At 38.7% G+C, this 15,269-nt stretch overlaps 1 protein-coding gene across 1 annotated transcript; it reads left to right on the top strand.

Annotated features, from left to right (window-relative positions):
* The first annotated feature begins 1,002 nt into the window (after window positions 1–1,002).
* On the top strand, window positions 1,003–11,156 carry LOC107809419 (3-hydroxyisobutyryl-CoA hydrolase-like protein 3, mitochondrial). Its single transcript, XM_016634051.2, has 10 exons — window positions 1,003–1,218; window positions 3,746–3,847; window positions 4,047–4,111; window positions 6,408–6,542; window positions 6,620–6,716; window positions 8,965–9,094; window positions 9,753–9,931; window positions 10,065–10,192; window positions 10,330–10,431; window positions 10,711–11,156. Exons 1-10 carry the CDS (start codon window positions 1,113–1,115, stop codon window positions 10,807–10,809), a joined length of 1,143 nt encoding a protein of 380 aa, XP_016489537.1. The 5' UTR covers window positions 1,003–1,112; the 3' UTR covers window positions 10,810–11,156.
* The last annotated feature ends 4,113 nt before the right edge of the window (window positions 11,157–15,269 follow it).

Consider the following 15,269-nt stretch of genomic DNA (forward strand, 5'->3'; position numbering starts at 1 on the left):
AGCAAGATCAGAACCCATAAACTTTAAATCATGACTCTGCCATCCAAAAAAGTTGAATTATTTAGATATACTTTTTTAAATATGTAATTTTATTTTATTTTTGAAAAACATGAAAATTATATACCCAAATCACAAAAAAAACTAGATGTTTTGACCCTTGTAATCGAATTCTTTCATATAAAATGAGAGGAGAGAGCAATATTTTCTTTTCGAGAAAAAATATGTTTGAGGAAACCATCCTAGACAATATTAGGCTTCTGGCAGTGCTCTATTTTAAGCACGGACCTTTGTCATTAATTCTATTGTTGTGCAACTTCTCGTAATTTAATTTGGTTACTGCAATAATTGTAAGCTGTATCAGATTAGTGATTTTGAGTTCAAAGTTCTTGTTTGCCAATATGTTGCCGCTGCTATCCGAAAAATATGGGGCTGAAAAAGAACATTATCTTAAATAGGTGACCATATTTAAATTGGGTGGGCGGATTAAATTATCTTAAATAGTTGACCATATTTAAATTGGAGGAAAAATAAATCCACATAGGCACCATGTAGGAAAACAAAGGTGTGATATGGGGATTTAATGGATGAGGGGCAAGTATGATCCTAAAGTATAAGTATAAGGATAAATATGTCAAAAAGTATGACGAAGGACAAATGTAACCCTCTTTGAAGAGTACATGGATAAATATGATCCTAAAGTATAATAGTAAGGATAAATATATCAAAAAAGTATAAGGACAAATATAACTATTTTTAAAGAGTACAAAAATAAATATGACCCTTTTCCAAACTTAAAAATTATTTTGATTTAAAAATCACTTAAAACAAGTTCAACACTCGCACTTAGGTGATGGTTGGGATTTTCCCCGTGTGACGGCGCGCAGCGCTAAAATATGCAGAAGAAACAGTAAAAGAAGTAAAATAAAAAAATTATGATAAATAAAAAAGGGACCCACAGATGTCACCCGTAAAATAATAAATGATCTTAGTATTTGAACGGGCTTACTTTGTTCAGTACATAAAGTAGGCTTTCTTTGAAAAGTAAGTCAAATATCTAGGTCGAGCCACCGCTCTCTCTCCCTAATACCTAATTCCTTCTCCCATACGAATTGATGATGGCCTCCGGCGCGGACGAATTCGTGAAAGGACATATCCACCCCAATGGCGTTGCCGTTCTCACTCTCGATCGTCCTAAAGCTCTCAATGCCATGAACCTTGGTCAATTTTCACTTCTTTTTCTTTGATAAGTTACTCAAATTTCACCTCAGTTTTACTATAATTTGTTATTATAATGGTTCTTCTTTTCCTAGAAATCATCCAAACTAGTAAGAAAATAGATTCATAATTTCAGTTCAGACAAGTGACTTGTGATTGTGTGATAGATTGATTGTTTGACGACTTACGGTAATAAAGGGGATGGAATTAAATTTGAAAAATATTAGTTTGATATTCCATCTAGAATGAGTGTATTAGAGCATGAGGGTGCAATGGGAGAAGTGCAAGGCCAGAAAGGAAGCTTAGTAAATTTCTGTGTTACTTTAGTATGTATTACAGTAGAACTCGGGTTTCATTTGTCAGATAATCAGTCAACTATCCAAAATTATGGACTAAAGTCACTTTTCTTTCGTTTGTATCCATGGTTTCACTCTAGTCCTTAATCTCGTATCCATTATTATTTTATAAAACGTAGAAGAAAAATCGTGAAAAAGAAGCATACAGGTCATTGAAAAAAGAAGAATACGGAGAAGCTTAGCGATGAATACTACATTGTTGCCTATAAGACTAATACAGAACGGGTTCCAGACGCGGAGTGGAGGCCGCCAAGGATAGCAGCAGTTCAGATGTCGGCGGCTATCACTGCATGCGCTCGTATCCATATGCATCCTTACATTTCCGAAATTCCAAGTGACATGATTCCTCCTTCAGAAGCTAAAGTTGAATGATCGAAGTCTCCTTCAGCTATTGATATTGAATCCGCTGTTCTCACCTTAAAAGCTGGGTAAGCCAAGGGGGGGACTTTGAACTGTTAAGAGGTGCCTAGCGCTTTCATCAATATGAAAGAGGAAGCTTCTGGGCTGTACCTGTACAACTAGGGATTGGGGGACGTTGAATAGTAAACTAAACGAAGATGACGCTGTCCAATTGGCAGGGGAAGGAGGGGGACACTGGGCGAGATGTATCAGTAGCGAATTCCCCATACAAATAGAGGCACCTATCAAAAAGATACTTCGAAGGCTTCGGGATCGAGGTCTCATTAGCCGAAGAAGACCCTGGCCAATCCATGTGGCCTGCTTGACGAACGTCAGCGACGGAGACATCGTGTCACTCTAGTCCTTAATTAGTCCTTAACCTCGTACCAATTATTATTTTATAAAACTAGAGTAAAATCATACAACAAATCTGCTTTTTATAAGAAGAAGAAAGATACATTTGCAACATGGATGTGTTTTAGCGTTTCGTTTTATTTAGCGGATGAATTATTATTTTTAGTGGGCCGGGTTGGGTGTATGGGTGGGTTTTCTATGTTTTGTTTGTGTGTTAATTATTTTATTTGGTCGAAGAATATAAAAAGTCTATGTGGACTGCCATGTCACATTTTTCATTGGAAAGTTTGATAATTTCGGTTGAGTGACCATTCGTGTGCAATAAGAATAGTTGAGTGACTTTCATATTACAAACAGAAGAAAAGTGACTTTACTCTATAATTTTGAATAGTTGGATGATCATCTGAGTAATGAACTCGTAGAGCTCCTTATAGAAAATAAGTACTAACAAAAGCCAATTCCATTAAGCCTCACATGGAAAAACACAAATTTTCCAATGAAATAAGATAGCTCATACTTGATTTTTAGGATATGTAGGACTTTAACCTGAAACATAATTTTTTTTTAGAGTAGATCAAAGCTCATTAGCTTGTTCTTGTTCCAATAAAATGTGAATATACTAAGAATACTAACAACATTTGAAGCAAAAATCTATACTCTTTCGATGATTTTAAAAGTGAGGACATGACTTTGATACAGAAGTGTAGAATGTAATTTCCACTGGTGAATATATATGCTATACAACATGGCCAAGATTAAATTTAGATTCTGTTTTTGACACTCATGCATGTTTAATTAGTATTATGATGCATGACCCTTGATAGGAAGTTGTGGAAGTCGAGCATTAAGGATGTAGGTTAGGAGATAGGAGGCTAGTCTGATAGTGTTTTGTTTTAGGCTACTAGTGGCTCCAGTTGTGTCCTTAGTACTTCATTAGGGTTGTAAGTTAGGTTGTAGGAAGCTAGTCTGGTAGTGTTTTGTCGTAGGATGTTAGTGGCTCTTGTTGTGTCCATATTATTCCATTGCGTCTGTAGTACTATGCCATTGTTATTGCTTTTCTCTCTATTTTCTGGTTATTACGTTGCTGGTGTTATCTTTTTGGATTCCTTTGTTGTTACTGCTACACTGTCTCGTTCCATCTTCTTGTGCCGAGGGTCTATCGGAAACAACCTCTCTCCGAAGTAGATGTAAGGTCTGCGTACACACTACCCTCCCTAGACTCCATTGTGGGATTTCACTGGGCTGTTGTTGTTGCATATTTTTTTCAAGTACGTAGGACAAGAATTAAAGGAGGAAAAATCAGAATACGATAATTACTAGACATTATTATTTTTCTTAGAAGTATGAGAATTAATATGCTGCATCTTCATCTAAGTAGTTTGATTTCTGTTTAACTCATGCTTCATTGATATATGACTCAGATATGGACATCAAGTACAAGGGTTTCCTGGATGAGTGGAAAACAGACCCAAAGGTCAAGTGTATTTTGGTTGAGAGTAGCTCGGCTCGTGCTTTTTCAGCAGGTTACAAGTCAAAAGTCATTCATTTACTGGATGGATACTTGCTACTTTCTTATCTGGCATATTTGCGGCATCTAGTTCCTGAAACAGTCTTGTCATTACATCATTACTCATTTTTGATAGAGCCTCCTATCCGCAGTTACAATACATAGTTTGACACTTTCTAGTAAGATTTGTGGGTAACCATTCATTGCTGATGCAGGGATGGATATTAAGGGGGTTGTTGCTGAAATTCAAAAGGACAAAAGTACACCTCTTGTGCAAAAGGTTTTCTCACATTATGAGATTTACCCTATAATTGAACTCATCATGTCATTCTCTTCTGCTCTGTAGCTTAGTCTTTGTTGTTTGTAGTTTCATTTGACGATATTGTCTTGCCAAGGTGATGCTGCTATGCTGATGCATAACAGAACTGTTAGTGATTGTTAAATCTGTTAGTGAGTTTACCTGCAGTTGTGATCAAGCTAGGTTTGGCCAAAAAATGGCAGTCAGATAAGATTAAGGTCCTTTAGGTCTCATTTGTTTGCACTTAATGGAGGTCTGAATTTTAATCATTCAGATTTAAAATATTAAGTGCGTTTGTTTCAAGGTCTGAATCTTAATCATTAAGTATGTTTTTTTTTACTTTACAACCACTTAATGAGTCTGAATAGACCTATATGATTAAAATCTATAGCAAAGACTTAATTTTTATTAAGATGCTATCATCCACATTCATTACTAACTGTCGTCATCGCCTACCATTATCAACTACCACCACCACCACCACTATAGCTGCTACCACTACTACCATCACCCACAATCACCTTTCTCAATCACAACCACCACCACCACCACCCATCATTATTAACTATCACCACCCATCACCATCCTCAACTATAATCGTTATCGCTACCAATCACTGCCGTCTCCGCCTACCATTATCAACCATCAACTAAAATCATCACCAACCACTGCCTCTAGTCGACACTCACAAGCACCTTCGTTAGCCATCACCACCGACTACCATATATATATATATATATATATAGAATATTAGATTAATTAGTATTTTATTTGAATTTATGTTTATTAATTTTAAATAAAGATCAATTTATATATTCAGATATTAAAAAAACAAAAAATCTTAATCATTTAGTATTCTGATCTTAATACACATCTTAACATTCAGATATATATTCAGATTCAGACATCTTAATCTTAAAAAAACAAATGAGGCCGTTTGTCCCTTTAACATGCACAAAATCATAACAAACTGTGGTAGTAGATGTACATACACTAGCTCCAAAAAAAAAAAAAAAAGAATCAGCATACCCTATGTCTTTTCTAGTTTAGGTCTTAATAAGGTGGTATGAAAGTGCCTTTGTTATGAATAAGAACTGGGTTTGTCCTTCTATCAGTTAATTGACTGATGGTTGTGCCTAAACCTCTTAGACTTACATTTTTTAAACTTTTTAAGTATGGAAAAAATTTTGGGGAGAAAAAGATTTGGGAAAAGTGTGAAATGGTAGATTGCCTGTTGATCTATTAATAATTCCAATAGTAATAGTATAGCTTATCAGGTAATTTCATTCACAATGGAGACAAATGGTGTAGCTAGATTCGAAAGGTTAAAGTTATGTAGGCTTTCGTCAATCATCACTGACCATTCACATCAACCAGAATTTACAGCAAATATCTAACATAGATGAATTTTACATAGCTTGAACTTTTGAAGTAAAGTGGCAGTAAGCTTATGATGACTTGGCTGCCACAGGACATTCAAAAGTTTCTCCTCAATGCCCGACCTATAATAACAATGTTGAGCCATTTGATAACTTTGCATTCTTTAAGTAGGTCTAGTTGGTGTTTTGTGATTAGTTCATGGTACTGTTCTTAATTAAGTGATGCATGTTTCCACAAGCCGATACTTTATGAATGCAGAATATGCTTTTTCTCCTTTGAAATGCTTTTCCTCTTTAAAATTTGGGGCTTTTCTTTTAGCTTTTATCCTTGGAGTTGATAGTTGCACTTAATCGTGCGCAACTGGATGGTGTGTGTCATGTTTCTAAAATTTCTCTTTGAAAATAAAGTTTTTTATCTCCTTGTCAATTTTTTTTCTTTTGATTTATAGTTGTTCATTTTACATATGCATGTGCCATTGACAACATGCGTGCTATGTAAAGAGGGAAACTAATGCTCCGTCTCAGAGACATTTCCAGCTATGAACCTCTTTAGCACCACAGTGAGTCTGTGACTTGCTCTACTTTTGTTCTTCCACCGATTGCAACACCATATATCAGTTTTGCAATCCTTTTGCGTGATGCCTAAATATGTTAATTTTTATGGATATGTTCTTGTTAGATAGTTATGTAAATAACGTGAATTAGTCCTAGTCGCACATAGAATAGGAGTAGGATATGTATTGTATAAATAGGGCTCATTGTATTTTAATTGAATAGAATATCAATAATATATTTTTCTCCCGTGCTTTCTCACAATTTTTTGAAGTTTGAATACTGCAGCTGGGTTTGTCAGTAGGCCTTTCAGAAAATTGAAATATGTGTTCCTTCTTTATGTTCAGGTATTCACAGCAGAGTATTCTCTGATTTGTAAAATATTCGAGTACAAAAAGCCTTACATCAGCTTCATGGATGGCATAACAATGGGCTTTGGCATTGGCTTATCAGGTCACGGTAGCTACAGGCTTATCACAGAGGTATTTTCCCAACCTTGTATGGAGACTACTCGTTGTTGCAACTATGATCTTATTTATACCTCTTATTATTGTTTCAGAGGACTGTTCTAGCTATGCCAGAAAATGGAATCGGGTTGTTTCCAGATGTTGGTTTTTCTTATATAGCTGCACATAGTCCAGGCAATGGGGCAGTTGGTATGCGTTTTCTCTTTCTGCTGAGGAAATCGTAATAATGGAAGATTAATTAAAAGAGAGTTGAAGTTTTAGAAACTCCTAATTACTTTTGGAGAAATAATAAGCAGTACTTCTCTCCATACTGTAAATGGAGTTAAAATGGGTCCTAGAACTCTTCATCTTGTCCATGAAGACTTTAAAATGTATTAAATAGCATCTGAGTGCTAAAGTTTCTAAACAGTGCATGTTGTCAGCAGTCTGTACTTGGTGACTGCTATCAAATGACACTTCTATAACTTAGATATAGGAGTTATAATTCTCTCTGTATGCCGTCTGATGTTAATTTTTTCCGTTTGTGATTTCTAGGAAAAATGAATGCGAAGTTTGATCACATTTGTGTCCGGATAAGACTATTAACTGCCTATTAACTAATTTAGTAGTATTTGGTTAGTTCTTGCTTCTATCTGTGTCGTTATGTTTAGATTGCTAATATCATCAATAAAGGGCAAAAAGAAAAGAATTTGATTGCTTGGGAAATCAATACTTCTGCTGTATTTCTTGCAGTGTTTTGCAAGCACTCACAATCTCTCCACTAGGGTGTTATAAACTAACAGATCCATTACTTATCTATTTAGAATAAATTCTTTTACTCCTGTATTTTTCAAAGAGGATATTAGATAGGACATGGCACATCGTCAGCTCACCAATGACATGACCCTAGATAGGAGAGCATGGGGTCGAGGATTAGGGTAGAAAGTTAGTAGGTAGTCGAGCGATTTTTCTCTTTTTTGTAGGAGAGCATGATTCTAGTTTAAAACACCTTATCCACTCCCTCTCTTCTTTGTTACTATCATTATTATTACTCTATTATTACTTTATTTTTTAATTTTATCATTACTGTTTTCTTTTACTTTGGTTATCTTTACTATTTTTGCTGTCAATACTTCCCTTCTCTTCAGTATTTTCATAATAGTATTTTACTCCTGTATTTTTCAAACCTGTTTTGAAGACACTTTTCTTGAGCGGGGAGGGTCTATTGGAAACAACCCCTCTACCTCACACAAGGTAGGGGTAATATTTGCGTACACCCCTCCCACCCAAGACCCCGCTTATGGGATCACACTGGGTAATATTGTTGTTGTTGTTGTTGTTGTCTCATATCCCGTTCAATTTGAAAATCACCATATCCAGGTTACCAATATCACTATATTTAACCATGATAATCTATATATACCCATGCCAATGGAATAAAAATACCTCGAAACATAAACTAACAATGCTGGGAGCGGCTCTCTTGAGGCGCAAGATCGCTAGCCACTACGAAAACTGTGCTGGTTTCCTCTTAAGTTACTACCAAAAGTTCTTGTTACTTCTCTGATTCTACCCTTTCTTTTTCGCTCTTTTGAAACTTTGTTAGAGCTTCTACTCCAATGCTGCGTTTCCCCTCCCGAAATCCTTCAGTTATTGTTTGAAGTCCGAAGCTCCTTTCAGTGCCATCTCTTGCTCCCATCCCAACTTCTTTTGTTTCTTTTTGATTCACGGCAATGGGCATTAGCCCAAATATTATTTTTGTTTTTTTTCTCTAATGACGTACGTGCCCTTATTAAATCAGGGTTATTACAGTAACACACTTGAAATGAAGAGAACAAATACATAAATTTTGACTATTGTCCTCAGAGAACATGAATACGGCTCTTCCTTTAGAAGTTACCAGGTGTGGATGCTTATATTCAAATTTCATATGATCTAAGGACTGTGAAAGGTGTATGTTATTGTTGACTCTTTTAAGTTCTCTGCTTCAAAGACAACCATAATGCATCATTTGTTCAATTGCTGGTGAAGTCCATCCTTGGTCATACACAAATGATAATCTTTTGATCATCCAAGTTGTGGTCAAAGCTTGATGTTGAACAAGATGGAAACCTCTTTGAAATGGAGGAAGCAATGATAATTAAATTCAAATTCATATGTGGTGCACATCAATGTTATTTTATTTTGGAGAAGGGTCATATGTCAGGTGAATTTGTTTCTGCATCAGTGTCCTAATAATCTTTTCCTTTTCATTGTAAGTCATTAAAACCTTTGTTTTTTTTACTCTAGTAAAAAGAAAAATATTTCAAGTGAGAACCTCCTATCTCATTTTCGCCTATATTGTGTGGGTGGTTGTCAGATTGAGATGGTGAGAACTATTATATATGTGTCTATTATCCCACAAGTTTTTTCTGCCCATGCTCTTTCCTTATTCGTTCGTTTAATTTATTTACTGCAGGTGCTTATCTTGGACTGACTGGAAGTAGGATATCTACACCTGCTGATGCACTGTATGTTGGTTTGGGAAGTCATTATGTTCCTTCTGCAAATTTGGATACATTGAAAGAGGCTTTCTTGGCGGCTACCTTGTATGTCTTAACATTTCCTAATGAACTTAATCTATGTTCTCTTATAATATGAACATGGAAGCACCAACTGTCAAACTTTAATCAACTTTTCAGAGCTATGTGACATGTGCAGATCCTTGGCCTTTAGTCTTTTCATCTTATTTATGCCGATGGAATTTGATGATGATTTTGCACTTAATTGTTACATGTATGTTAAAATTTTGCTTATCATGATTAGGGAGGGATAGCCTAGCGGAAAGGGCCCTCCACCCCCAACAACGAGTTTAATGGTTTGAGTTACCAAGGGAGTTAATTAGGAACATCACTGTTGCGCTCCTAGGTAGAGGGGTTTTCTTTGCGGGGCGGGGGAATACCATGTATAAAAAGATTTTGTCATTTCATGCATCTCTCTTGAGTTGTCACTTTGATCTTTCAACAATTTTTCTTGAAAAGATTCCACAAGTTGGGTATAGTTCTTTGTCCCTGTGTTAGTGGGAACTATTTTAAGTCTCTAGTGGTTGTTACTTCATGAGTCACATTTGGTGTCCTATTGCAAATGCTTCAGATTATTGATCCTTATCCTTCGGATAAATACTTTTTATTGTGTTATTGGTACAAGAAATTTCAGTGGTATGTTTGAAGTTTACAGATGTTTTATGACTTATTTATTTCGAAATAGCTCTCAGGATCCGGACGAAGAGATCAAAACACTTCTGGAAAAATACAGTACTGACCCTGATTCAGAATCCCGTTTGAAGTCTCTTTTACCCAGAATCATTTCAACATTTGGTGGTAATAAGTCTGTTAAAAATATAATAGAGGAGCTTGAAAATCATCAGCAAAGTGCGGATACTTTGGGTATGATTGTTCACTTGGCTTTTCATCCGTAAATGAATCAGATACGCTTTCCAATTTATACATGCGCAAATCAATAAACACTTGTGGGGTACGCTTGTTTTCTTTTTCATTTGTTAGTTCATCTCCTTGGCAGTGGCAGAATGGGCTAAGGATGCTCTGCAAGGGCTAAGAAAGGGCGCTCCCTTTTCTCTTTGCCTCACCCAGCAGTACTTTTCCAGAGTTGCATCTGCATGTGGCAAAAATGAGAATACCTTGTCCAAGGTTAACTTCCCTCACGTTGTGCTTTTTTTAAAAAAAAAACTACAGTATTTTTCTTCTTTCTGGAAAAATTCATGATTCCTTCACTTCGGATAGATCTTTAAGCTTTCCTACTTCTTTCTACCATTCCCAACATGCAGCTCCCTGGTGTTATGAGAACTGAATATCGCATTGCTATAAGGTCTGCTCTACGCAATGATTTTGCAGAAGGTGTCCGTGCTATCTTAGTGGACAAGGATCAGGTTCGTTTCTAGTTTTGCAAGCCCATGACAGTTAAATGTGTTAATATTTGATTGTTTCTCAATCCTGGTGGTGCATTTTGTGAGAGGATATTCTGTTAACTAATTTAAGGAAGAGATGAAGAGTCATCTTCTTTTAAGCCTTGATGAGAGTACCTTATGTACTTTTTCCTTTCTGATGATGGAAATCAGTTGTCATGTTAGACAGTCTATTGTAGGGTTATGAGTGAAGATTTTGTAGTCTTTTAGAAGTAAAACCTTTAATAAGTTTGCTTTCTGCAGAACCCAAGATGGAATCCTTCCAGCTTGGAGGAAGTGAACCTCAATGAAGTGGAAGCTCTCTTTGAACCTTTGAGCCCTGAAGTTGAGTTGAATGTTTGATGTTTACCAGGACATCTTTACTGTCTTTCCAACAGTTAGGAGTCAAAATCTTTCTTCCTTCTCTTTGGATCAATAAATATGATTGATTCCACATGCTTACATACAAAACGTTCTGTGAGGTGACTAATGACTCCGTTCAGATTCCGATGTTATTTGCCATTTTCGATCTATTGGAATTTTAGGTGCAGCTGGTAATAAGTTTATAGCATTCCGGTTGTACGACTAAGATTGGATAAAATTAAGTATTCGGATCCATTAGATTGAGGTCATACTTTGTATTTGTTATTCCGTCTGTTTCGATCTTATATGTTCTTATTTGTTTAAAAAAGAAAAGACGTTCTTTTTTATTTGCAAACTTTAATTTAAATTTTTTATTTTACAATTAATGATATACACTTGTAGGCATATAAATGTCACAGATAAGATTGCAAGCTCTAATAATACTTTTGTTGTGTCAAAAATCTTATTTTCTTTTATAAATTCGATTTCCAATCAAATATTGCAATACAAAACATAATGAAAGAGATTAGTTTCAACAATGTGCAAATAGCAACTGAAATAACCAAAATGCCCTCCAATGAACTGTGTTGACAAAGGGCTTGCTCATTTTGAAGGTTTTATTACTTGGGTACTCGTTCATTACTGATTTTGGGTTTTTTTGGAATTTTTGTTTGTTAATTAAGTTCAAACCATAAGTTTGCATAAACCATCTTCTTTTAATATTGCATAAGTTTCAGAACTGAGCATTTGGTCAATTCCACTCCTATCCGATTTTTTATATGAGAACTTCTGAAATAGCCGGATCTCCTCGCCTATTTCAGAAGCTTGCTTGTTGTTTTTCTTCAGTTAATTTCGGCTGATAGTTACTTTCGGTGCTACACCAGTGGTAGCGGTGATAGCCCTTGTTGGTCTTTGGGTCGTGGTATTTTCTGTGTTTTCAGAGAAATTCTCAAAGTGGTTGGAGACAAGTTGGGCGCACGAGCACTAGCAAAGGAGAGCAACCTGGACGAGCATCAGCAAAGGGCGGTGGGAAGCATTGCGTGAGCTTGCAAGTATATCGAGGGCTGCAAATCAACACAGGTTTAGTTCTCGGGAATTGGTACCTCCCGTTCTACTGTTTTCCTTTTGGTGTTAGCTAAATTGATGTTACTTTAGTTCACAATAGTTAAATCATTCAATAGGTGTACAGGTAGTCACTTCTTTCCTTCTAGTTTGATTCGTTGTCCGTGGTGCACTAGCGAGTCTTTTGTAGATCTGTCGTAGGTGTAGTGGCGGCAGTCTGGGATGATAGATTAAAGGCATGTCCTCAGGTGGGGCAGGAGAGGGAGGGGCAAAGAGTGGGCTCGGGGTCAGGGGGTGGGTCGGGAGGCAGGGGAGGTAGAGTGGGCAAGGGAGCCTATAGGTTGAGAATCGGGTCATGGAACATAGGTTCGCTAACGAGTAAATCTATAGAGTTGGCGAAGATCCTTCAGAAGAGGAAGATTAATATAGCGTGTGTCCAGGAGACTAGGTGGGTCGGATCGAGGGCGAGAAACGCGGATGGGTATAAGTTGTGGTACTCCGGAGTCGTGAGGGGTAAGAATGAAGTGGGTATCCTAGTAGATAGCCATCTTAGGGAGTCGGTGGTAGAGGTCAGACGTGTGAATGATAGACTAATGACTATTAAATTGGTGGTGGGTGACTGTACTTTAAACGTCGTTAGCGCGTACGCACCGCAAGTAGGTTGTGATGAGGAGATTAAAAGGCGTTTTTGGGAAGGGTTGGATGACATTGTTCGTAGTATTCCGCCTTCCGAGAGGTTATTCATAGGAGGGGATTTCAATGGTCATATTGGGTCGTCTGCAGGTGGTTATACTGAGGTGCATGGCGGCTTTGGTTTCGGGGAACGGAACGGAGGGGGCATCTCACTGCTGGATTTTGCCAATGCATTCGATCTAGTGATTGCAAACTCGAGTTTTCCGAAGCGAGAAGAGCATTTGGTTACTTACCAAAGTTCGGTGGCGAAGACTCAAATTGACTATCTCCTCCTTAGGAGATGCGACAGAAGGTTGTGCGAGGATTGCAAAGTTATCCCAGGTGAGACCCTTGCAATGCAACATAGGCTCTTGGTGATGGACGTTAGTATTATGATAAGAAGGAAACATAGGTCAGTACGAGGCCGCCCGAGGATTAGGTGGGACGCCTTGACTAAGGTTAAAGCCCATGAGTTGGAAGGAAGGTTGTCGGCAATGGGAGCTTGGAGAAGTAGTGGGGACGCAAACACTATGTGGTCGACGACGGCGGACTATATAAGGAAGGCGGCAAGAGAGGTGTTAGGGGTATCTTCAGGCCGCACTTGTGGCCACAAAGGAGACTGGTGGTGGAATGCAGTTGTACAAGGTAAAGTGGAAGCGAAGAAGGTGGCTTACCTGCGGTTAGTGGGGAGCACTGGAGAGGAGGAGAAGAGAGCGAACATTGCGAGATATAAGGTAGCTAGGAAGGAGGCAAAGATGGCAGTGACAGAGGCAAAGACGGCAACTTTTGCTCGTTTGTATGAGGAACTAGGGAACAAAGGCGGGGAGAAGAAGTTACTCCGACTCGCTAAGGCGAGAGAGAGGACGGCTCGGGATTTGGACCAAGTGAGGTGCATAAAAGATGAGGACGGCAAAGTTTTGTTGGGGGATGACCAGATAAAGAGGAGATGGCAGACCTACTTTCATAAACTTCTAAATGAGGAAGGGGATCAGGATATTGTACTAGGTGAATTGAGGAACGCCGACATCCCCCATGAACTAAGTGATTGTCGGGACATTGAGGTCGATGAGGTCATGGAGGCAATGCGTAAGATGAGAAGGGGCAGAGCTACCGGACCAGATGAAATTCCGGTTGAGCTTTGGAGGTGTGTGGGTAGAGCAGGCGTGGAATGGCTTACTAAGTTGCTTAATGTGATATCCAAGACTAATAGGATGCCCGAAGAGTGGAGGTGGAGTACAATGGTCCCGTTGTATAAGAACAAAGGCGATATCCAGATCTGTAACAACTATAGAGGTATTAAATTACTAAGTCATACCATGAAAGTCTGGGAGAGAGTGGTAGAAATGAGAGTGCGAAGGACGGTGTCTATTTCAGACAACCAGTTCGGGTTCATGCCGGGGCGATCTACCACAGAAGCTATCCACCTTATTAGGAGGACGGTGGAACAATACAGGGATAAGAAGAAGGATCTCCACATGGTGTTTATCGATCTAGAGAAAGCGTACGACAGGGTTCCTAGGGAGGTCTTATGGAGATGCTTAGAGGCTAAAGGGGTCCCGGTTGCCTACATTAGGGCGATTAAGGACATGTATGATGGATCTAAGACTCGGGTTAGGACAGCAGGAGGCGATTCAGATTATTTTCCGGTTATTACGGGATTGCATCAAGGGTCTGCGTTCAGCCCTTTCCTATTTGCCCTGGTGATGGATGCTATAACGCATCATATTCAGGGGGAGGTGCCATGGTGCATGCTATTTGCTGATGACATAGTCCTAATCGACGAGACACGACGCGGCGTCAGCGAGAGGTTAGAGGTTTGGAGACACACCCTTGAGTCCAAAGGTTTCAGGTTGAGCAGGACGAAGACGGAATACCTTGAGTGCAAATTTGGGGCAGAGCCGACGGAAGCGGGAGTGGAAGTGAGGCTTGATTCTCAAGTCATCCCTAAGAGGGGTAGTTTCAAGTACCTGGGGTCGTTTATTCAGGGGTTCGGGGAGATCGACGAGGATGTCACACACCGTATAGGGGTGGAGTGGATGAAATGGAGGTTAGCGACGGGAGTCCTGTGTGACAAGAAAGTGCCACTGTTACTGAAAGGTAAATTTTATAGGGCAGTGGTTAGGCCTGCTATGTTGTATGAGACCGAGTGTTGGCCGGTGAAGATCTCACACATCCAGAGGATGAAAGTTGCAGAGATGAGGATGTTGAGGTGGATGTGCGGGCATACAAGGAAGGATAAGATTAGAAATGAAGATATTCGAGAGAAGGTGGGTGTGGCCCCCATGGAGGACAAGATGCGGGAAGCAAGACTCAGATGGTTCGGGCACATTCAGAGGAGGAACACTGATGCACCGGTGAGAAGGTGTGAACGACTGGCGGTGGTGGGTACGAGGAGAGGTAGGGGGAGACCTAAGAAGTATTGGGGAGAGGTGATCAGGCAGGATATGACGCGACTTAGGGTTACTGAGGACATGGCCCTAAACAGGGAATTGTGGAGATCGAGCATTAAGGTGGTATGTTAGGGAAATTGTGATGTCTTTGTTACAGCGCACTAGAGTGAGACTAGCCAGTTAGGAAGTAGTCTTAGGATGCTATTGATCAACTACTGATGATGAGCTTTATCTCCTGTGTATTAATACCTTACATCTTTCTCGTATTTCCTATATCTCTTATATTGCTGTTACTTTGTTTTTTATGGTATTTATGTTATGTTATGGATTTTATGG

Source organism: Nicotiana tabacum, chromosome 18 (assembly GCF_000715075.1).
Source record: "Nicotiana tabacum cultivar K326 chromosome 18, ASM71507v2, whole genome shotgun sequence".
Classification (NCBI taxonomy): domain Eukaryota; kingdom Viridiplantae; phylum Streptophyta; class Magnoliopsida; order Solanales; family Solanaceae; genus Nicotiana; species Nicotiana tabacum.

Bases quoted from the DNA above. Each gene is read 5' to 3' on its own strand.
- LOC107809419 (XM_016634051.2), top strand. From the start codon at position 1,113: ATGATGGCCTCCGGCGCGGACGAATTCGTGAAAGGACATATCCACCCC. The intron at 1,219-3,745 runs GTCAATTTTCAC...TATATGACTCAG, and splicing joins TCTCAATGCCATGAACCTTG to ATATGGACATCAAGTACAAG. The intron at 10,432-10,710 runs GTTCGTTTCTAG...TGCTTTCTGCAG, and splicing joins TCTTAGTGGACAAGGATCAG to AACCCAAGATGGAATCCTTC.